Source organism: Urocitellus parryii, chromosome 9 (assembly GCF_045843805.1).
Source record: "Urocitellus parryii isolate mUroPar1 chromosome 9, mUroPar1.hap1, whole genome shotgun sequence".
Classification (NCBI taxonomy): domain Eukaryota; kingdom Metazoa; phylum Chordata; class Mammalia; order Rodentia; family Sciuridae; genus Urocitellus; species Urocitellus parryii.
Genome location: NC_135539.1, coordinates 58183996 through 58208363, shown reverse-complemented (window position 1 = coordinate 58208363; position 24368 = coordinate 58183996). Strand labels below are relative to the sequence as shown.

At 36.7% G+C, this 24368-nt stretch overlaps 1 protein-coding gene across 1 annotated transcript in view; it reads left to right on the top strand.

Moving 5' to 3' along the window:
- Nucleotides 1–24368, top strand: part of Itga8 (integrin subunit alpha 8) — a 169632-nt gene that overhangs the window by 82334 nt on the left and 62930 nt on the right. Inside the window, exons 14-21 of the mRNA XM_026408128.2 lie at nt 4204–4249; nt 6518–6625; nt 11842–11897; nt 12260–12414; nt 13672–13809; nt 14332–14399; nt 15777–15924; nt 21119–21211. Of these exons, the coding sequence (XP_026263913.2) occupies nt 4204–4249; nt 6518–6625; nt 11842–11897; nt 12260–12414; nt 13672–13809; nt 14332–14399; nt 15777–15924; nt 21119–21211 (812 nt within the window). The remainder of the gene's footprint in view (nt 1–4203; nt 4250–6517; nt 6626–11841; nt 11898–12259; nt 12415–13671; nt 13810–14331; nt 14400–15776; nt 15925–21118; nt 21212–24368) is intronic.

Here is a 24368-nt window from a genome sequence, read left to right as displayed (position 1 = left end):
TAACAGCCCTTTTGTTTCCTTAAAAGTACTCAGTTATTCCATCAAAAGCAGAAAGGAAAATAAACTCTGTTTCTCAGGCAATGTGAGGCAAAAAGAAAGGCCTTGAGCACTTTGAGAACATTTTTTTGATTGAGTGGAAAGAACCAACTATAGTTGCCAGTTATTTCTTGGGGGTGGGGGCACGTGGAAAAAACAGTGTCTATGTAGAGAGAGGGCAAAGTGTTTCTTTTGTTTGTTTTTAGATCTGCCTTTAAGATATTTCTGTAAGGAAGACAAGTAAACATTAGATAACGGCGTGAGACCTATGTTATCTCAAAGTAAGGAAGAAACTTCAGAATTATGAATTCAAAGATCAGCACAAAAATTATTTTGTCTGCAGATTATCATTTAAATTCCTAAGCACAGAATTAAGCAAGAATTTTAAAGGGTATTGTTTCTGTCTGTGTAGGTATACACATAAATATGTACATATACACATAAATGTACATGTACACATGTCTATAGCATATATTAAAGTATATATGCATATAAATGTTACATTATATGCAATATATATGAAATGAAATACACACACACATACACACACACACACACACACACACACACACACACACATATATATATATATATATATATATATATATATATATATAGAGAGAGAGAGAGAGAGAGAGAGAGAGAGAGAGAAAAGAGAAAGAGAAATCATATAGTGCTTATCAAAACCAATCGCATATTTTGGAAAGACAAATTGGTTAGAAACACAAACCAGCAAATAAATTCTGCTCCTCTAAAGAGATCTGACCAATTTAAGGTCCTGATTATAAATTCTCTGGCCTTTTCCAGCAGGCACAATACCAAGGTGGTGTCTCAAAAGACAAACATACTTTTGTGGTAGATAACTGTTTTCTTGGCCTCTAAAGAACTGTGGCCACATTCCTTAAAGAAAATTGTGGCCTATTTGCCAGTTATTTTCTTTTTCCAGAGTAGGAAAATTTCCACCCTAAGGCACAGGAATTAAAGTTCCTAAAGGAAAAGTTATCTTCCTGAGGACCATCAGGTGGTATCTCAAATGCTCGCCTCTAATGACAATCTAGTTGTGACGAATCCTCTATATTACTCTGTAAAATCTGGGGTGTGTGTGTGTTGTGGGGGAGGTCCCAATACCTCCAAATACACAGCAGAATTTCACTGTGGTTTATATGAACACATCTGAATAAGTATCTCATTTCTTCATCCCTCTCATCTTTTGTATATTATCCCATTATTACTTACTCCCCTACTTAGCAAGCATTTATGAGGTCTCTACTCTGTATCTGACAGGGTACCTGCTAATGTGGTTGCAAAGATGATTTCTTCTTTTATTTCAACCCATACTATTCTATGAAGTACCGGGGACATGCAAACTTAAAGATTTCTGCTTGGAAAGGTTTACAGTCTTGTTTTCTTTGCCCATCCAGAGAGTCCATTCATAAAATTCACCTGTGATTTATGCAAGTTCTACTCTTGCTGTATAAATAGCCATCTTACTCAGAGTCAAGAGCACAGCTTGTAGTTCCTCTTGAATCGCTTTTCATAATGGAGCACTCCTGTCTGGTGTCAGGTCAACACATATGGACTCAGGCCAGGGCCACATGTGTTACACTTGTCTAAATATTGGAGTCTGTGATTACACAGGATGGACTGAGTTTATGTTTCTGCAAATCAGTGGCTCCTTTTCCTGTGACATAGCAAAAATGCATTGATATGCTAAAAGAGGCAAATGTAACAAAAATGAATGAGAAAAATCACTGAAAAAGTTGAAGTTCTGATATCATCATTTATCCTTATAATATTAAAAATTGGTAGACTTAGGAAACCTTCGTATCTTCAAAGATTTAAACCCTTAAAAAAGAGTTTTGTTCCATGTGCCATCGTTGGCTATTTGCTTACTGTTTTCTTCCATTTCGCTAATGGTGAGCTCTTTAGATGACTTTTGTTTGACTTATCTGAATATTAGTGTATGCATCTTTTTAAATGCAGAGATTTGGTATCAAAATTCTGAGCCTATTGTTGCAATCTGTGTATCTATAAGATATCTTACTGTGGTTTTGATCTTAAAGATGTTTGAGTTCACTTTTTAAATACAAATTCTAACTAGAATTTTTGTGTCTTAAGTTTAATTTTCCCAAAGCAGATATTAAAACAAGGACTAGAAAACAGGTAGTTGGTTTGAGAAGGGAGTAAGGAATAAAGACATAGGATTTTTTTTTGTTTATTTTCTTATCAAGGTAGCTGCTGCTATGGGCAGCTGGGGCTCCACCTGAGCAGGAAAATCAGAGGTACGGGGGCAAGCATGCCTGAGGGATAGGAAACTGTACTAGTTTTCATCTGGTTCCATTCATAAATGGCCAGAAGCATTAATCCCTCAGGTGGAGAATCAGGTGCTTGCTGTCTGGAAAGGTGGGTGCTGAGGTGGCTGTAGATCATTCTGCTGTGTAAACTCCATTATTCCAATTTAATTAGGCTATTAGTTTCCATATGGAGCAACAAACTCAGGGTCCTTCCTCTCCTTTTTGTTTTTTTTGGAGGGTTTTGGGTTTTTTCTATTTTCATTTCTATTTTATTACTAAAGTGAGCCAATTATAATTTCAACTGTTTTCTGCTGGTTGGCCCTTGTTTCTATGAAGCCCAGTTTTGTCACATCTGAATTTCACTCTGCAGATTTAGCTATTGTCGTTCCCATTTGTGTTGGATAGCTCCCACCAAGAATAAACATTGTAAATTAGGTTGAGAAAAGTGGGTAGTTTCACCTATATATACTAACCAATCACAGAGAAGCCCTGAAACAACTGTGAGTGTTATCCCTCCAAATACTCCAGAATCATCTACTGCTGTAAGCAAGCTTCACCTCTGACCTGATTGTTGAACTTTAGTAAATTTATACCATGGCCTTCTCCGTTTCCTCGTCTGAAAAACTGTACTAATGATAGAGACTTCCTAACTTCTGGTTAGGAATCAAAGTAAATTGTTTAGAAGAATTTTTTGTGGCAAATAAATGTTCAATCAATATGAGCTATTTATTATTATCACTTTGTGATTTAAGATTGTTAGAATATATGTCAGTTATTTCACCAACTGCTGACTGCTTTGCCAAAAGCAAACTCACCATCCACACTACCTATGAAGAACAAATGGTTGTATCCCTCTCCAGGGGTCATAATCCTGGCTTCATAGGGTTGTGGCTGGTAAGGGCTTCATAAGACACTATGCATAATGGACACTGAGAACTGCTTTGTGCCTTTTCCTCTTCTAGGAATGTGTACCTCTAGTTTGGAGGATAGGAAAAATGATGTCATGATGAATTTCTTAGGCACTTCTAGAAAGATGGTCTCCCTTAGTCCTGGAGGATTTGATATTAGTTGACTCTCCTGCCATATCTAGTTGTTTATCTGAAGCTCCAATACCCTTTCCAAAATGTCTTTTTTTTTATTGGTTGTTCACAACATTACAAAGCTCTTGACATTATCATATTTCATACATTAGAATCAAGTGGGTTATGAACTCCCATTTTTACCCCAAATACATATTGCAGAATCACATCGGTTACACATCCACATTTTTACATACTGCCATACTAGTGACTATTGTATTCTGCTACCTTTCCTATCCTCTACTATCCCCCCTCCCCTCCCCTTCCATCTTCTCTCTCTACCCCATCTACTATAATTCATTTCCCTCCATGTTTGTTATCCCATTCCTTCCAAAATGTCTTCAGAAAGGTTTGTTCATTCCTGTTCAGTGGTTTCTACTCTGCAATCAGCACTTCAGGATGCTCACGTGTTACTTATGTTTCTGAGCTTAGCACAGGTTGAGTAGCCCTGATCAGAAGTGTTTAGGATTCCCAGCTTGGGGAGGTGTTGGAATATTTCATATACATAATGAGATATCTTGGGGATGGGAACCCAGTCTAAACATGATATTGGTTTATATTTTTTATATACATCTTATACACCTAACCTGAAGGTAACTTCATAAAATATTTGTGATCATTTTGTGCATGAAACAAAGAATCGTAGTGTGGCATTTTCCATTTGTGTTCCATGTCAGTGCTCCAAAAGTTTTGGTGTTTGAAGCATTTTGAATTTTGAATTTTTGTATTAGGGATGCTCAACCTGTAGATTGTTTCTATAAACCGCACATGTATTTTTTTTCCCTGTTTTTTAGATTTACTTGTGGGTGCATTTGGAACAGGAAAAGTAGCTGTTTACAGGTATGTGGCTGGTGGTATACAAATGTTCTTCTAATGGTTTTAGGTACATTTTCTTTTTATTGTTTGTTTTGCCTTAAAAACGTATTCTGATTATTATGGATAATACTCCAGATGCTCTTTTTTAAAATCTGGAGGTATTTTGGCCCTCAGTTTTTAGCCTTTCATCCTTCTCTATTTTTATTTTCATACTTGATGACAAAACTTCCAGTCCCTACCAGTGAAACATTAAATAAGATTTGAAACTCAGAAAATCATAAAATGAGCCACTCTTTAAATATTACTGTATCTGATTTTCTCTTTGTACTTTGGAAATCATTGAAATGTGCACTTGTAGAGGAGTTTGGAGTGGGGGAATTTACTCTTTACCTTGGCTGCTATAATCAAGTGTGGACACCGAGTTAAGGAATAAAACATACCAGGAGTTGGCAGCCTGCAAAATCAAGTGTTGATCAGCAGTTCAAATGCAACAGGTGTGGAATCCAAGCCAGGCCGTTCCACACACTCACTAATTTGTAACCTTGGACAAATTCCTATAACTTTCTAAGCCTCAGGTGTTTTATCTGCAAAATGGAATAGCCATGCTTATTTCATAAGGTAACCTTTGTTCAAAAGAATTCAGTGAGAATCTGCATGTGAAGTACTCTGAACAGTAGCTGGTGAGATAGTTGATGTTCAAAATGTGTGGACTTTCCTTTAAAACATTTATAAGAATTTAAGAAACTATGTCAGGATATTAAGACAAAAGTCATAGAGCATAAATTGCTGTCCCTAGGCATGTAGGGAAGGTAGTGCTAATACAGTCAGCTCCCAGAGAAAGTCTGAGGTTAGGTTTCCTTCTGTAGATGGGTTTTCTTCCTCATCAGTTCCATACTCCCAAAGTCTTTGAAGTATGGGGCTTGGGATTTGCAATGGCCACAAAAAGTTGAAGAGAAATGGCCCCAACTGCTGCTTTCTGCATCTGCCATTGCTCTTGTGTCAATGCCCTGTTTCCCATGAGCAGCTCCCCGCCAACTACTGAACACAGCAAGGACATAAATAGAAGCTTATTCCTACAAGACATGCAACTCCCCTCACAGGCAACTCTGACCCAAGGACACCCCATCACCCACCCCAGAACTTTCTTATTCCACCTTCTGTCTTCCCTTCATCCTTTTGGTATCAAAACTCCAAGCCTCCTCCCTTCACTCCCTTCTTTTCTTGTAGGTGATTGTTACAATAAATATCTTGCATGTCTAATTCCATTTTGTTCTCTGCTATTCTAAGGACTGGAGTTAACACAATATTGAAAATAAAAATAATGAAGTAGAGGTCTACAGCATAAAGCACCTTAGGAAAAATCCCAGTAGGCCCCATGTGGTAATGATGGAATTATTTAAAGCAATGTCCTAAGCAACTTTCTGACCCCTGAGTCACAGCTCCCTCTTCTGTCTTCAGAGAAGATTTACCCACTGCATCCTGAGACCTGGTGGCCTTGATTCCTATAGTCATCCTGAAATCTGTTGGTGTTGATTCCCAAGCTTTAAAGATCACTCCACTCACTTCTGTGGTGATTTATTCTCTGGTCTTTTTATCCTTACCTGAGTGGCCAGAATGGTGCTAACTCTATCAGTTCTTCTCTCAAACTTTGTTGAATGTTAGAAACACATTCCAATGTGGTTCTTGCCCCAGAGGTTCCCCTTTGGCTGTTCTGTGGTGTGGCCTGAGCCTTGTATTTCAAAGCTCCCTGGGTGATTCTATTGGGCAGTCAAGATTAAGAACCACGACTCTGAGTTAAGTACAGAATTATTCTGTAAACCCACCCTCGACTGCTTAGCTAACTCTGCAAAGCTCAGATAGAACATTGTCAACTGAGGTAAAACGTTGTCAATGAGCCAACAACATTGTAAAATTCAAATACTTATTGTGAGTGGCTGAAAGATGATGGATTTTCTCAAATATGGATATACATATTCTACCAAATTGTAAAGCAATATTTTATACCAATGTTGTCACAATATTGTGAGTCCATTCCATAAAGAAACAGATCTGTGAGTATGGCTTCACTTGATAGGCCAAGGGCATCCCTTATTTGGATTCATATGCTATCAGATGTGTTCAGAGGTAGCTAATTGAGTGTGCTACCCTCTTTATTCATGCAGAGAACAGAATTCTTGGCACAAAGCTGGGAATGTTGACAGTAGCCTTTGGAAGCAAACTTCTGTCTTTCAGGAAGACAGCTTCTGCCTGTTGCGGTGAGGTCCATTCAGACCCTGTGTTTTCTCCCTGCAGAGCAAGGCCAGTTGTGACTGTGGATGCCCAGCTTCTGCTGCACCCAGTGATTATCAATATTGACAATAAAACTTGCCAGATTCCAGAATCTTTGACACCTGTGGCCTGGTGAGTTCGCCCAGTGCTTCTCAACCTCTAATGTGGATTCAGATCACGTTGGTATCTTGTTAAAAAAAAATGAAATATTTCAGTGCAGTAAGTCTGAGGTAGTGCCTGAAGCTTTGCATATGTAGAAAAAGCTTCAAGAGGCCACTGATGCTGCTTGTCTGTGGACCAAGTTTGAGTAGCAAGGAAGTAGTCTTTCAAATGCAACTACTACGTGATGCTGACCTTTGGCTAGTTCTCTGATCTTTAGGCTCTGAAATGAGAAACATCAAAATCTTTGGGAAAATTCCCAGTGAAACAAACCTTGGAGAGATCTCTTTGGCATACTAAAATGATAATCAAATTAAAAATAAAACAAAATACCTTATCTTGCATTTGCATATGCTTTTGGATACCACTTTTCGGATATCTCTTATGTACCCTCCCATGCAACTTTTCTAATAGTCTAGCTTGGGTTAAATCAGTGCTTCCTGGGCTGAAAACAGATGTCACTTTTGTAACAGCATGTACAACTAGATAGAAGGTAAATAGTACAAAAAATAATAATTTGTGTGTGTGTGTGTGTGTGTGTATTCCCTAAACAGAATTTTTGTGATCACGGTCTCATCATTAGGAATTGTGGCAGAATCATGGCTCCTTGGCCTGGAACACAGGAGAATATTGCTGAGCCAGCTTTTCAAAGTGTCCCTTGTGAATTGTGCCAGTCACATAAAAGGAGGACAAAATGAAACTAGATTATATCAAACCCCAAGAAAATACTCCCTTGTATTTCAACAGTAGGTCCTTAAGGGTCAGAGGTCATTTTTATATTGGATTATGCCCACGGGGCTTATCTTCTGGAAAATCAATAAATCCCTGAGGTGTTTGAGATTTGCCCTCATTTTCCAGGAGATACGGTCTAACTCAGGCCAGTATGTTCAGTTTCTCAGAATGTCAGAAGGTAGAACAGGCCAGTCCTGACCCAAAGAAGGTATTTCCAGCCCGTGTGAGTATGTTACCGATGGCCTTTCGACAGGAGTTCATATCAGAGTCAACACTTGAGGATGGAGGGTGGGGGATATCCAGAAGACCCTGAAGAATTCTTCCAAAAACATCCTGTTGCTGGGAGCTCCTAGAGTGGGCAGGCATGTCCTCTCCCTTAACTGCTTTTGAAAGTAGTTGGGAAATGCCCTGAGCACATTCTTAAATGGTTTAAACCATAAAATAGTATAATGAAAACCTGATCTGAGAAAATATGTGAAAGAGCCAGCATTTTTCCTTAGCCTGGCATGATTAAATGAACATTAAATGAAGTGTGAGTGCTACATGAGTGTGAGTATTAAAACTTTAAGATCCCCGTGTAGTCTTCTCTAACCCCGTGGATTTCTAGAAGGAGATCTTTCAGCATGGACAGCACACTCTGGTATAGAATGTGGTGGTTTTGAACTAGGTAATTTTTTTTTCTAAGGATTTTTAGTTCCCTGGATAGTTTCCTTAAGATTTAAGTAGTTTTAAGGAACCTGTTTGGTTTTACAGAAAGATTATTACTTTTTAACCAGAAAATGTTCTTTTTGTGTGAGCAATTTTTCCTATTGCATTAAGTCATGTTATTAAGATGAGATGCGATTCTTATGTAGACAAATTATATTGCATTCCTTTAAAGTTATTTATTTAATTCTATTGCACATGTTTCCTGAAAGGCATTTCATTTTCATTTGCAAAATTTATGAGTGGGCCTGTAATCTCAGAAGCTCAGGAGGCTGAGGCAGGGAGGATGGTGAGTTCAAAGCCAGCCTTGGCAAAAATGAGGCACTAAGCAACTCAGTGAGACCCTCTCTCTAAATAAAATACAAAAACAGGGCTGGGAATGTGGCTCAGTGGTCGAGTGTCTCTGAGCTCAATCCTTGGTACCAAAAAAAAAAAAATTAAAAAAAAATCTGAATGGTACCTCAGAGTATAAAAAATACAGAGGTAGCAGTTGTTTTAGTATAGAATGTGTCTCTCTCATTCTTTATAGTTATTGTTATTATTCTTATAACTTAGCATATTTTTCCAAAGCAATTGAAAGGCTTCTGTGAATAACCTTTTACTGTAGATCTGAAATGGTTCTTCACTTTCATCAGTATAGATTTGTCTTTCCTTTTTTTTTTTTTTTTTGGTACTGGTAATTGAATCCAGGGGCACTTTACCATGAGCTACAACCCCATCCCTTTTTATTTTTAATTTGTACAGGGGCTCATTAAGTTGCTTAGAACCTTGCTACATGGCTGAGGCTGGCCTCAAATTTATGATCCTCCTGCCTCAGCCTCCTGAGTTTCTAGGATCATAGGCATATAGGCATGTATAACCAAACCCAGCTTATTGTAGATTTCTGTCTTTCAATTGGCTGTGTAGCTTTATAAGATATCTGCTATTGGCTTTCTGAGTTAGAAAAAGAAAAGGAAATCCAACTCAATAAATATTAGCATAATTAATTGTTAACAAATTAGAAAAAAACTAGTGGAAATTTGCATTTTATAAATGCAAAAGTAACTAGTCAATTCACCAATCTGGAAAAAAACAAACAAAAAGCCTTTCCAGATTTAAGTGACTTTATATAAAATCTAATACTTGCCATCATCAAAAAAGGATTGAATTGGTGAGAATGAAAAATGAATTGTTTTGTACTTTTAAATCACGTTTCTTATTGATCTCATTTTTGTCTCATCATATGTGGATGGCTATGAGCAGACTCATATCACAGGATCATTATTCCAATCGTGCATGGGTGGCAATTAGTATGAGGATTTTGTATTGCCCTGACCATATCAGAAGCACTGTCTGTGAACAGTTTCATTTAGATTTATGTGAAGAGGGGTCTGGATTGATTTCATGGTTGTTATTCCAATCAGACCTATTCAGAATAATGGGCCATGCCGAATATGACCATAAATTCAATAATGGTTCACAGCTTTTCCTGACAACCCAAGTATACTTTATAACTATGTACTAACCTGCAAGTGGTCCTAATTCTACGGTATATAAAACACATGATGTCTGTGCATGGATCTGTAGATAACAGATTTTTTTTTTCTGTGTTTTAGATGAATATGCCAGTCCACTGCTGAACTAGTCTGAGGTTTTTCTCTTTTGATTAGAACAGAGTTCTTGGAAACTTGTGACTTACAAAGATTTTTTTCTGCTAAAGACATTTTTAAAACAACAGATTCAGATTGGACTACTGTTGTTAGTAATTCAGTAAGTTGTAGTGATTATATTAAGCTTCATGAAAAATGTGAGTCATCCAGTTGTTAATGGTATTGAAGGAACAGAAAGGGGAAACTAAGAAATATAGACGGAGACTAACATATAATCCATAAATCAACAGGAACCCTTCAGTTGATAACCTCATTTACCAAATACCTTCTCACAAAGTGGGAATAATGTCCACTTTCATAGCTCTAATTTATTCCTTTTCCAAAATCTATATTGCTTTTGAACTGTTTGTATTAAACAAAACACTATCTCCAAAATTATTTTAATTTACTCATGTCGATCATTTCATTACAAATATGAACTTATCTTCTAAAAGCTCATGAGCTTTGTCTATGCAGAATAATGATAAATAGAATAAAGGTCAGTAGATGACTTTAACAAAAAAGTTGTACACAGAAAATCTCCATTTTTGGAAGCCAGACCTGCTACAAAATTTAAAGATGTGATTAACTAGTCATCGTCCTTGAATACTTCTAATTGAAGTAGAAGTGCACCGGAATTTGTGATTTCCCTGGGGAAGTGGTATAAACACTTGTAATGGCATAGACATCTCGGGGAACTTTTGACTTAATGGTATGTGGCGAATTATTTACCCTGAAGGGAGACATTGACTGGGGTCACAGAGATAGATGAATCCCAGATGTGACACATTTTCATTATGTTTGACACAGGAAGCCAACATGTAATTAAAGTATGATTGGGGCTTATTTACTTTGAATTCTGTGGAAATATTTAAATCATACTATAGTATTTTGTTGGTAAAATCTTTAAGACTGTCATTAGATCATAATAAGTATTTTCTTATATTTTTTACTTCCTTTGAAATGTGAAAAGGCTCCATCTTTCATGCTATATGTTAAAACTCAGAATTTTTCCAAGAGGAAGGTGAGAACATTCGGCAAACTCAGGAGGAGACAATGGGATGTTTCTCATTCCTTCTGTGGTCACAGACCAGGGCCAAGTGCAGGTCATCCCACAAGCCATAGCAAGATATTTCCTTGGATTAGGATTCAGGCAGGTTCATGGTAAAACTGTAAAGTGTCTTCTGTGCACACCTTTCCTCTCATCACTGTCTTCATAACCTATATATATATATATATATATATATTTTTTTTTTTTTTTTAAAGAGAGAGAGAGGGAATTTTTTGATATTTATTTATTTATTTTTTAGTTTTCGGTAGACACAACATCTTTATTTTATTTTTATGTGGTGCTTAGGATTGAACGCAGTGCCCCGCGCATGCCAGGCAAGCACACTACTGCTTGAGCCACATCCCCAGCCCAATAGCTTATATATTGTACCTACCTAGCAACCTTAAGCTCCTTATTTTCTTTCTCTTGTCTTCCCTTTTCTTTTCCCTTTACTGCCAGTCTTACCCCACATCTAGCATGCTACCACCAAGTTCCAGTCCTTCCAAGCAGAGTGGGCAATGTAAGTGAAGCAGAGTGTGCTATTCTATGCTTTTTAGGATTAAATTCACATTCTTTAGCATGACTTCAAAGCCCTGTTTCCCATCATTCCACCAAGTCAGCTGTGCCTCCACCAACTTCCGTATCTTGCTGGATGCTCTAACCACATGAATCTTTCAGTATTGCAGATCGGGCCATGTTCCTACTAATCCAGGCTTTGCCATTACTATCCACACCTGTCCTGCCTTGTTCTTCACTCCATTGCATATGGAAGATATTTATATGTATTTACTGCATAAAAGCTGCAGGGTATTAGTTGATCAATTGTTAAATCAGTTGAACTCTAGGAATTTTTTCAAGTATTACTTTCCTATAACAAGTTACCTGTCTTAATTGTACTGGTGTTGGGGCAGACTGGTGGCAGATATATATGTTTGTTTGTGTGTGTGTGTACAATTAAAAATATAAAGGGAAAATTATGTGTTCGTTTTAATGGAGAAGAAAGATAGGAAGATTTCTACTTCAGATTCAAAACTGTATTAACCCATCAATTATTGACTATTATTTTTTCATAGCTTTTCTTTAAGAGTGTGTGCATCTGTAGCAGGTCAGAGCATTTCAAACACAATAGGTGAGTATACTCCTGTACTGTACCAAGAAAACTGAAAAGTAATCATCTCTCTGCATAGACTATGTAAAACTAAAGATCCCTTACTCAACACCCAGATTTCTATTGCACTTTTGGAGACTTGTACATAATATTACTTCAATAACTGGTATTACTATTTTGTATAAAGTATATAATCGTGAGGAAAATGACAGTCTGTAAAAACATTACAAAAACATTTGAGCTTGGAGAATACTTTGTGACTTTGTTTTTCAGTTCATGTATGTGTTTGATCTTAGCTAATTGAAAAAAAAAATATTTCCTGAATAAGCAATTTAAAACAAGAATTCATATCTGGATACTTTTCCTCCCCTGATTCTATTTAGCCTTGACAGCTGAGGTGCAGTTAGATTCCCTGAAACAGAAAGGAGCCATTAAAAGAACACTCTTCCTGCGTAACCATCAGCCCCATCTCCTCTTCCCTCTGGTGATAAAGCGTCAGAAATCCCTCCAGTGCCAGGATTTGGTCGTTTACCTTCGAGTAAGTGTTCCAGAAATCATTTTCGTGGCCTCTCACGTGCAAATCTGAATTCCAGCCATTTTCCCCCATGTAATCATCCTATTTGTCTCCAGAGATCCCCATCTATTTTCATTTTCATAGGAGGAAACTTCAAGGTTGAATACTCTTCCTGACCCTGACTTCAACAAACCTAATGATCTGTTGCTCTTAATTTCTAAGGCTTCTTTCTGTTTTGAACAAAATCTTGATAACAGCACTCAACTCAGGTGGTTTTCATTTCTAAGTGCCTCCCCTCTAAAGATCATAAAAGTTCAATACAATTTATTTGAGTTTTTATCCTATGCAAGTATGTCATGTTAGATTTTTATCAGTATGCATTTCAGAGCCAACTTAGGAAAACATTAGGCATTCAAGGCTTTTATTAAAAGTAATTTAAAAGTAATTTATAATTATGCTTTTTAAAAGTAGTATGTTTTTACAACTCTAAAACCTACCATGAAATTTTAAAAGTCCAAATATTTATAACACAATATCGACCTTCACCTTGCCAGTGGTTGGATGATGGTCATTTATTCTCAATTCTTCTCCCCTAAGGGACTGGTTTGCAAGAGGAACCCTAGGGAAGACCAGAGATTCACAGCCACATTCACACGTGAAAAGCCAGGCATGACTCACACCTCTTACTGTGGCCTTAAATGGCATAACTGAAAGGTGACAGGCCTGCTGCGTGCTTGCTACTGGGTGCTTAGCTTCTCCTTGGAAGAATTCTGTGCCTTTTATCAAGGGAATGTGAAATGTGCTGAAAGTGTTTTGAAGTTCACGCAAGCCAGGCCTTAAAGAAATAATAAGGGAGGAAGAGAATCAAGATTTTTTTTTTCCCCTGAGCTAAGTGTACTCATAAATTCTGGCAATCTCCCGAAAACAAAAATCCTAATTCTTGGTGGTTTTCATTGAATTTACAGTATATAAGTGTAATCTTTTGCTTTGCAACTTGACAGATTCTGTGTGAGTTGTTGACAATCCAGAGATCCCAAAGATTCCCTCTAGAAGCACATGTTAGTGAAGCTGGGGTTCTAAATGATTGCATCACTGAACATAAACTAACTACGCTAGCTACTATATACCACATAAATCAGCATGTGTCCAAACCTGTTGCCATGGTTGTTGCTCTATCAGTCACTTTCACTGAGCAATGTTGAGTGTTGCCTGCCTTTTGCAGACCAACATCTTGCAGCTATTTCATGGAGCCTCTCTTGAGCTTGTGGTTATTTTTCCTAGGATGAAACAGAATTCCGAGATAAATTATCTCCGATCAACATTAGTTTGAATTACAGCTTGGATGAATCCACCTTTAAAGAAGGCCTGGAAGTGAACCCAATACTGAACCACTACAAGGACAATGTCGTTACTGAGCAGGTATGTCCTTGATGAACTTTGATGGCATTTTTGACAGGTAACCTCTGGGGGTGCAGGTTCCTGTGACCTGAGATGAAGGCTGGCCCCTTATGTTTTGTTTCCTGTATATAGTTGTGTAACTATGCAACATTTGGGAGTTTTTTCTTTTTTTCTAAGAGTTTTTTCTAACATGTTTCCTGAAACACTGCATCCTGATGTTTTCTGAAGTCCCTCCTCTTATGCAACCAAGATTTAATTTGATCAAAATGTAGCAGTAATAGAAGCAACACAGCCTATAATACTCAAAACACTGACATGTATCATTCTGGACAGACATTTCAGAATGAATTGGAATTAGACAACAAGGTAAACTAGCCCATGTCAAGAGGTCACCTCATAACCTAGGGTACAGGACTGGGTAGAATCGGACATCATGAGATAAAAGCTTTGGTTTAATTTTTGGAATTGCTTGGAATTTTCAAGAGAAAGGATATGATTCAGGTTTTCCCAGATTATTCCTGATGTGTGGTTTGTACAACACAGGCTCACATCCTGGTGGACTGTGGAGATGATAATCTGTGTGTTCCTGACTTGAAGCTGTCGGCTAGACCGTGAGTTTAAATAAATAAATGTGTGCATTCTATCCAATGAGATACAGGTGTTTATTTAAAGTTCCTCTGGAGAAGGTACACACTTCCAACTAGAGAAAAAAAAAAGCAACTTACTTGAAATTCTTGAGTTTGGCAACACTTTGGGTTAGCCTGGGGTTTGGTTAGTTCTTTGTCATTGGCGTCAAGTGACACCCTGAGATTTTGCCTGAGCTATTTCGTCTTTCAACAAAAGTTAAAAAAAAAACAGTGTTTTTTGTTAAAAGTAAACTCACATACGGGGTGGCTGGGGTTATATTTACTTGTCTGAGTCAAGTGGGCAAAGCATTCAGAGAGGGGGGTTCTATCTACACCTTAACCAAACTGGTTTTCACAGCATGCATGCTCAAAGCCATCCTTAAAACTGTCAAAACAAAATTCATTTTAACTTGCTGGAAAAAAAAAGGAACTTAAAATGCACAGAAGGGAGTAAAGCATAAGATGTCAGAAAGTCAAATAAGAATCAAAGGGCTTCCTAGTTGTCAGTAACTGGGGGCCCAGACTTGAGCATCTGTAATTTCACGGCATTCAGAAAGAATTCAGACTGAGATATAAAACATCCTCTGGTAGCAAAAGCAGATTTGTGCTCCTTCCTCTCCCAGAAACTACGGTTACTGCTATAGTTTGGAATCTATTTGGTAATTTCTCAAGGGAACTTTGCCCAAACTTCATAATTTACCACGTGTCAAAAGCAATGGATTTGAGTGAAGGTCAAAAGTGGAAGAGTCATTTCTAAATGTTGGTTTGATTTGGAGTTCAAAGTGAATTAAGGTTCTTCAAAATCCTTCAAAACCTTCTATCAGCCAGTTAGGATCCTGTTTGATCTGCCCTGCCCGTTTCTTCCTTCTTATCATAAGTGTGTCATGTCCCCTCTTACTTTCTAAACCATCTCTCTTTTTTTTCTCATAGCCTATTTTCTTCCTAATATATGTTTTAGCAGTGTCCCAAAGCTGCTTCATTCTGGCTTTTAAGCCAAATGTTAATTTTGCATAATTTTTTGCTAGCAGATTGCTCAGTATATTCGTAGCTTGAAATTAACTACCGTGAGACGATTTATCCCATTGGAATCCACAAATGCTATAAATCAGATTTTTTTTTGTAGTTTGAGACCTGATTGTCAAACAATTCCAGCACCCCACTGGGTGTTTTTCTGCCATTCCCATCCAGACACAGTTCTCCTGACTCTTCCTGCCACTCCTTCATGATGACCTATCTTCTTTGTTGAAGTTCTAGTTTAGTATTTGCTCTGTTCCTTTTCCCTCCTAAATTATTTTAAAAGAAAATCCATGAAGTCAGAGAAATAGAATAAACTAATCATTCTTCCTAAACTACATTTTTTAGAGATAAGCACCAGATTATCATTGGAGATGAAAATCACCTTATGATCATAATAAATGCAAGAAATGAAGGGGAAGGGGCCTATGAAGCAGAACTCTTTGTAATGATACCCGAAGAGGCGGATTATGTTGGCATTGAACGTAACAACAAGGTAATGCCTGAAAATTATTTGAAGTAAGGAGCTGGGTATGCTTTCAAATTCACATAATGTTAAGTAGGGTCATCAAGCTTGAGTGAGTTTCTTCCTAACTGAGAGAAAACAAAATGGTACCTTGCTCTGTCAAATCATGGTAGGATGAAGGGTTTACATGGTGGTAATGTCTGTCTTTGCCACAGTACAAAGGTAAGTTTGCCAAAGACTGAAAGCTGCAGCAAGGAAGAGAACAGAGCTGGGAAAAATGGTAGATCAGCTAATATCCCAGGCTAAATCCCCATCCTTGTGGGCTTTTCAAGGTTTATTTTGAGTTCCTTTTAGTTCCCAGCAGGTCACTGGAGGCCTGGTTTTGATTATTGGTTGGGGAAGAAGGTCCAGTCAATCTTGCTGAGCTCTGATAACAACCTGGACAGAATCTGGAAAGGAAACTAGTAAATTTTTCTTTCTTCTTGGCCTACTTTGGGATTGTGACCAGGACAAAAAAAAATTAAAAAAAATAAAAAAATAAAAAACCTCTTCCTAAGTTCTCATGTTTGTTAAAATGACACTAATACTATTTATCATCTTTACATTCGTGATCAGAACATGAAATTTCCCACCTCAGTGTATCCTCTGCTCCTACAGTGTTCTTAATCACTTGGTCTAGAAAACCATTATTAATTTATTATAGATTAATTAAGAGTCCCTCAGTTTCAGGAGTATACAAAACTCACAATTGAGAGTAGAGACCAAGTTTCACATTTCTTTCAATAGGAACAGGCACTCTTTAAATACTTGTTGAAGGATTTATTTAACTAAAGTTTATTAAATGTCTTGCTAGTTTCCAAATACTGAAACCACTAGGAGTTCTAATGATTTTTTTTCCTAATGATTAAGGAGTTCTAATAATTTAATAAAAAGGGATTCCTCTGTTTTGATATTGCTATTTTAAAGCCATTTTAATACTTAGGGAATATGAAACACTCTGTTAGCACTTCTAGTTTCATGGAATTTTAAGTTAGTTGAATTATCTTCCCTGTAAAAGAAAAGAAAAATCCAGATGAATAAGAATCAAGTATCTTTGACTCATTTAAAATCATTATGAGTTTCTATGGAAGAAATTCATAGAACAAATATCTCCAAGTTCATCAAGTTGTATCCATTGAATATATATAGCTTTGGGTGTGTCAATCATACCTCAATAAAGGAGTTTAAAAAATGGTCCAAAATTTTTCTCTTTTCTATGTCAGCAATGAGACTGGGAAGAGGAAAATTCATCCCATTTCTTTTCAAAAGTGTATAGAGCTGTACAACCTGTTCCTTCCTGTCCCCATTACAGACATGAAAATCAATTTGTACCTTCATTTCTCTAGTGAATGGCCTATAATCATTGCATTTCTTCTTCCTCTATTTACGTGATTTTCCTTACTCATTTCTCCATTAAAGTTACTTCAAGATATAAAAAAAAAATGAGAATAAGTGGAGCACTTATACATACACCTATAAAGATGGTGTTTGATGACCATTTTGAGTTGAAAACTGTCATCTTGTAATAAACCCTCTACAAAGAAAGAAAAATCACCTACAAATACTTATATGCAAATGATATGTGAGCAAATTATGAAAAAGAAGCTCAAGTATAATATTTTTTAAAATGTTCCAGAGCTCTACTCACATTTTTGTTTTGATTCCCTTTGTGTCACTCCACCCCTGACTTCATTAAACAAAACATCTATGTTCTTTTAGCAAAACTTTCAGCTTACTGTTCCCTTGGTTGCAATGGAAAACCTGGGAGAGGGCTTATCACTCTGTGGTTGGCTGTAAATAATACCATCGACCTTATCCGTCATCTCAAATGAACCCTTAGCAAATTTTTCTCTCCATCAATTTCCCTTGGGCCAAGATTTTTACTCAGTCTTTGAATTTTACAAGACTAAGCCACATTCTGTTTTTTCTTTGTTTTTAATACAGTTTGAGGTTTGTGAACCTTTTCATTTAAATGCAGTTTGGTTTTTTTTTTTTTAGTAAAACATTCTCTTAAGGGGAAAAGTATTAGGAATTATCTGATTGCATATTTGGGAGTTTTATTCTTGTTCTTGAAAACATTCATCTTTTAGATGTTGATTATTACTTTCTCTAGAAATATGAATTGAGCCAACCTGTATACTTTCTTTCATTGACTTTTCTTCTAAATTTTTCTAGGAATAAAGGCCTATGTGCCTTATTATTGTTGTTGTAATAAAATATGTATGAGGTCCGATTTACCGTTTTTACTGTCTGCAGTGTGCAATCCAGTGGCTGACGTTCACACTGTTGTACACCTGTCACAGCTCTCCAGTTCCAGAACTTTTCATTATCCCAAACTAAAATTCTGTCTTCATTACAGTCCCATTACCCTTTTTCCCCAGACCCGAGGAACCACTCTTCTGTCTGTCTCTCCAAAGCCCCTTCTATTCTAGGTAGTTCATATACATCTTCACTTAAATCTCTCCAAGCACCTCACCTACAGCCTGTCCCTAACTAGACTTTTGTCTTTCCACCACACACTCCTCCTGTATTTCCTAAGAAAATGGCAGCAGTAGCCACCCAATTTCCCAAAGCCTAAAACCAGTCCTTCATTTCTTAGTCCATATTCCATCTCTCCATCCACTGGCACTTGACTCTGCCTTCCTCCCAATTGGCATGACCCGTGAACCAGATTTTTCCAACAGTCTCCTAATTCATGTTCCCATCTCCCTGTTACCAGTCCCTTCACTACAGAGAAAACCATCTTTTTCAAATGCACATCCGACCATGTCACTCTCTGACTTGAAATCTTTACCAGTTCCCTGTTGTTTGGGGAATAAGATCCAAATCCTTCAGATGACTTCTGAAGCTCTTCATACTGCCACCCCAGCTCACTTCTTCAGCCTCACCATGGCTTACTGGTTCTTTCTGCTCACCTGACTTACGTCTCTTTACTCATCCTTCAGACATTGATAATAATTGAGATGTACTAATAACTGAAGCTTAATAATAATTGAGCTTGCTAATATTTATTAACAGTGGCTATAGGCTAGATACTGCTTGGAGCTCTTGTATGTATATAATTTATTCAAGCCCCATAACAAGCTTATAGAGAAACTGCTATCATGATCCCTGTTTTTTAGATAAGGAGAAATCAAGTAGCATGCCCAAGGTTACTTGATCTAGCAGAATCAAGATTCAAATCTCACCACTGGCAAGCATTGCCCCTTCAACTTAAATGCCACCCCCTCCAGGACATTTCCAATTGCTGAAATCCGTGTGTATGTCCTCCTTTATCATGATTTAATTCTCCTGTTATAATACTTATTAGCTCCTACGTAATAATGTGTTTCCATGGCTTGTTATAATTGCTGGTGTTACTTGCTACCATTATAATATTAATTAGAAATTCAGTGAGGACAAAAGATCTTATCTATCAAAACCTGATAAATAGCTGGTCCACAGTAAATATTTTTAGTGGATGAATATGTGAGTGAATCATACTTTAAGAGCTATAAACAGATTAGAACCAAAATGTCCCTGGAACTGCTGACGAAAATAATCTAGAAATATCTAGACAAACAATCTCTAGACAAACAATTTCTCTCGTAGAAAGGAAATAAAGGTTAAAAAAAAGACAGAGGGTGGAGGGGATGTGGGAGTGAGAAAAATCTTTGATTGATTTCAAATAACTATTTCTAGAAAGCTGGAAAAATGTCCTCATTTATACTTTAACGCTTAGATAAGATGAAAAAATATTTTCTATAGAAACTAAATCCTTGAATTATATTCAAGGGATATATGGGCACTTGTTAAAGCTTTTTTTTTTTCTGTCTTCGTGTCTGAGTTAATAATCTCAACATGAAACATCCCTGTGTAATTAGGATTAGTTATGGGATTTTAAGAAGTTGAATACTTGCTAAATCAAACTTTAGAAAAGAGAAGATTACCAGCTTTTGGAAAATATGCTTTTTAGTTCCTTCAGCGTAACTAACATGTCATTCAGGGTATTTGGAGAGAGCGTGTGTTAAATGTGCTCCCAAATGTCAGTGATTCACTCTTTTCCCTTTAGTTAAGAGTGTGTGTGTTGAAGTCTCAAAGTATGTGATTTGCCTAGGGAATTCTCTAAGCAGATGTCTGGAATTTGGAGTTTGTTGTTTTGATTTGGGTTTGGATTTGGGGTTTTTCATTACTAAAGTAGAAAGAAAGAAATAGAGGATCTTTTCTGATACTTTTACCTGAAAATTTCACATTTCTTCCTTCCATAAAATTTCAACACTTCTGATAGGTAGATAAAGGACCATCTTGGTGGGAATCATCTCCTGGAGAGAAATCCCCAAAAGGGTGATCCATTGTAAAAAAAATAATCATATTGCAAGGTTATCTTTGGGCATTGATGACATGTAATAGTTAGAGCAAGATAATGGATTAGCATAAGTAGCTATCATCCAATGGAGAGCAGGGGCATGGGCCAGTAGGTTCCGGAGTTTGGAAAAAGAGTCAGGGTGAGATTCGAGGGAGGGATTTCTAGGCAGCTGGTAGTAGCGTGAGGACAGGAAGTAGAGGTGGGAGGAGCAGAAGGCAGCAAAGATAAACTCTTTTTACCTCCCCTTATCTAGGCTAGAGTTCCAAGTGCTTCTTCCAAATTGACTTTTTATAAACTCTAATCAGAACAGGATATAGGGAGAAGCAAAGAGATTGGAATTATACTGGTTAAGTATAAACGTCTTCTGTTTGCATATTTTGAGTATTGAACAAAATTAACTCTAATTTCTAGACAAGACCATGGTGGGTAGAAATTTGTATTCAAGGAAATTCTCTTGCAAATGTTCATCAAGTCTTGTGATGAACCATACATGTTACTGGATTTCGCTTTTGCCAGATTAACATAAGGAGTGTCTATTTATTCGTGCCCTGAGTTTAACATTAACATCAGTGAAAATAATGTCCAAAATATTCACATAAATATGAACATTGTGTTCCTCGGTGAAGCCCATGTTTACCCTTCAACACATTTTCTTCTAAAATTTTACTTTCCCCTTTTTCCTCTCACGTTTCTTCTGAGTCAGTGGTCACAGATTAATTTCTGTGCAGCTCTTCTCACACAGGTGTTTGAAATCAAGGGCAGCTCCCAGGCCCCACATTGCTTCGGGATGTAATTTATTCTGCCCCCTGAACTCCAAGCCGGTGTTCTTTCCCGTTGTAGGTTTTGCGGCCACTGAGCTGTGAGTACAAGATGGAAAATGTGACCAGGATGGTGGTGTGTGACCTTGGGAACCCTATGGCGCCTGGAACAAATGTAAGAGAAAACCAGCAGAATGTACCAATTTCCGTCAAATTGAATTTTATAGAGAATTCGTACCGCCCCTCCCCCCTATTAGCACTCATCAACCTAGCACACAGCACCCCAAACAAATTAGGCAGGAAATTACCCAGGTGGAGGAATTTAGCACTATAACCATAGACTGATGATCACAGGTTAAAAATACAAAAAGATGTTGACTTTTACAGGGTTTCTTTTTAGACTCTACATTTATGAGTCTTTTTCAGCAAATCTATGAAGATGTTCTTACTAGATTTTTTTCCTTAAATATTTTTTTTAATTTTATAAAGACTTTCCCCCTTTGAATTAAAAAATAAATACAATGTATGGGGGGTACTTAAAATAACTTAATTTTAGCAAAAAAAAAAACCCTATTATTTTCAGTATAACTTCCTATATAGATATTATTCACAGTATTCATATTTAAATTATTGCCATACTGTAGCTTTTGTGCTGGGTCTGCATTTGAAAAATACCACAGAAAATTGTTGATAGCAAGGGCAAAAAGGTTGATGACTTTCTCCAACATGCTTGTAAAAGAATAGGAGTTATTTGTTTTTCTCCTCCTCCTTTTTTATTTCTGTTTCCAAATTTAAGAACTTCCCACTCAGGACTACTTATGGATAATCAATTTCTTTTATGTAATCATAGTTTAAGTCCACACATAGTAATTTTTTAATAAATCTCATCATGGCAATTATATTACAAAGTCATAAGGCAGGAAAAAAATTCTGAAATCTGAAAATGCTACATAATAAATCTTCCATAAACTGAGCTAACATATTCTTGGATTTAAAGTTAGTGTTCATATTTGTGAATGGTTTGTTTGGGTAATGAAATGGTTTGTTTGAAAAAAATTTGTGAAAAGTTATGATTATATGTAGGTTTGTATTCAAGTGAATTCTCCATGGATTCTAAAGAGTGCTGCTCCTCTGGGCATCCTTTTAAAGGGAGCTCTGCAGTCACTAAGAGCATCCTGTCCTTCCCTGAGAGATCTAGGCACACACTTGCATTTTAAAGAAACTGAGAAGCTTTCCAGTAAATAAATCTTTTAGGCCAGTGCTTCACACAATTACCTGAATATGTGAAACTTTTTTCTCAAATAATATGTATTCCCAATTTATACTTCAGGATATAAACAAGAATAATATAGACTGTATAGACTGTACTATTATACTAATATTGGGTATTTAAAAAAAATGTACCAAGCTGTAGTCCAGTAAACTTACTTTTTGGGTCAAAAACATATTTAAGTGAAAGGTAAATTCCTCTAACAGATTACTATTGGGTCACATGGATTGATTATCCTGTGTGTTATAAACCCATCCCTAGGGAAAGGGGGTACTTTTGTGTTCTTTTATTCAATTTTCAAAACCCCATGAGTCAAGTATTCCTGCAATTTATGGATGAGGAGACTGGGGCACAAAGAAGTCAAATGATTTACCCAAAGTCACACAGAAGTTGAAGACAGAACCCAGATATAAACCAGGCCTAACCACAAAGACCTTACTCTGTCTGGTCTGCAAAACTGTGAGAGGATTTGGATAAAAACTAATGAAGAGCAGATGAGACTTTAAAATGAATCCATGGAAGAGAATGGGATGTCCAAACTGAGATATTAGAACATTTTTCACTCTAATCCTTTTAGTTAGAAGCTAATAAATTCTTTTGCCAGTTTTGAAGAAAAATATCCAACCACCCAATATGATTACCTAAGGACAAATGAAAATGAATTGACATGGCGCCATAGGTTAGCATCTGTAGGTATAGTCACTCTGCCCTTCTCCAGTATTGGTTAAGTGTTAAATATGGACCAGAGTTTGTATAAGGTCATCGATAACAGAGAATAGTCTTGGAGCAAAAACTGGCCACCAGTGTCATTCAAAAAGGAGGGTAAAAATGGCGGTGTGGTATGAACCACAAATGTGTTTATGTGAAAGGATGTCAATCCATTTTACCAGCAAATAATCTTTAAAAGTCAGGGAAGTAAATTGTTTACATTCATTTATCTCCGAGTTCTCTAGTAGGAGAAACCTAATAGCTTTCTTATCTTACCCCTTAATGCCCTTAAACACATCAAATTTTATTGCATTCTGTTTTGTTATAAAAGACTTTGATTTATTTACTTCTTCATTTTGTACTTTTAAAAGACTCTCAGTGAATTGCAGTAAAATCCCAAATAGAAATGCAGCACTAAATCTTTTTTAAAAAAAAAAAATCATAAATCATCAGGAATATTTATCTCAGTCCCAATATTTTCAAAAATTTAATTTCCAAGTGACTTTTAACATAACAAAACATTCAAGGTAGTATTTAGAAGTTTTGCTTCTGATTTTTAAATAGTAAAATCATATTCTTTTAGTAGTTATAATAGAAAATAGTTCAATGCCAATAAAGGTTCCTAACAACTCACAAATTTTCTCTAATAAGAAAATGAAAAACCGATGTGATTCTGCAATCTGTATACAGGGTAAAAATGGGAGTTCATAACCCACTTGAATCAAATGTGTGAAATATGATATGTCAAGAACTATGTAATGTTTTGAACAACCAACAATAAAAATTTTTTAAAAAAGAAAATGAAAAGAGAAAAAAGGAGGGGAGATCAAAAACATTTTTGAAATGAATGTCCAGAGATCTGGTGTTAGGTATGAGTTAAGACCACATGTGCCTCTTATCAATATGACCTTGCCATGCCTTGATTTGTCTTCATCCCTGTGAACCATTCTATACTGAAGACCAATGTAAAGCAGCCTCATTCACAATATAGTACAATTCCCATCATGGATGTGTGCAAACAAGGGCACACTCTCATAATTCTTTTAACAATTTTTACTGCATCCTCCCCTATGCCTCTTCCTAAACTAGAATCTGACAATATAAATATGAAGATACACAATTTCCTTCCAATATGAAAATCAAAATTTGCAACGTCATAGGTTTGAGTTGTGGTAGAGTAATAAAGGAGACTGAGAATGAAGAGGGAAAAATTCTTCCTGACCTGGCCGGTGACTACAGAACTTAAATAACAACTCTAATCCTGAGTTTTGAAGCCTAAGTAGGAGTTCTTCAAGTAGAAAAGGCAGAAAAAGGCTTAAAAAAATATCTCAAAGAAGAGAAAAGAGCATGGGCA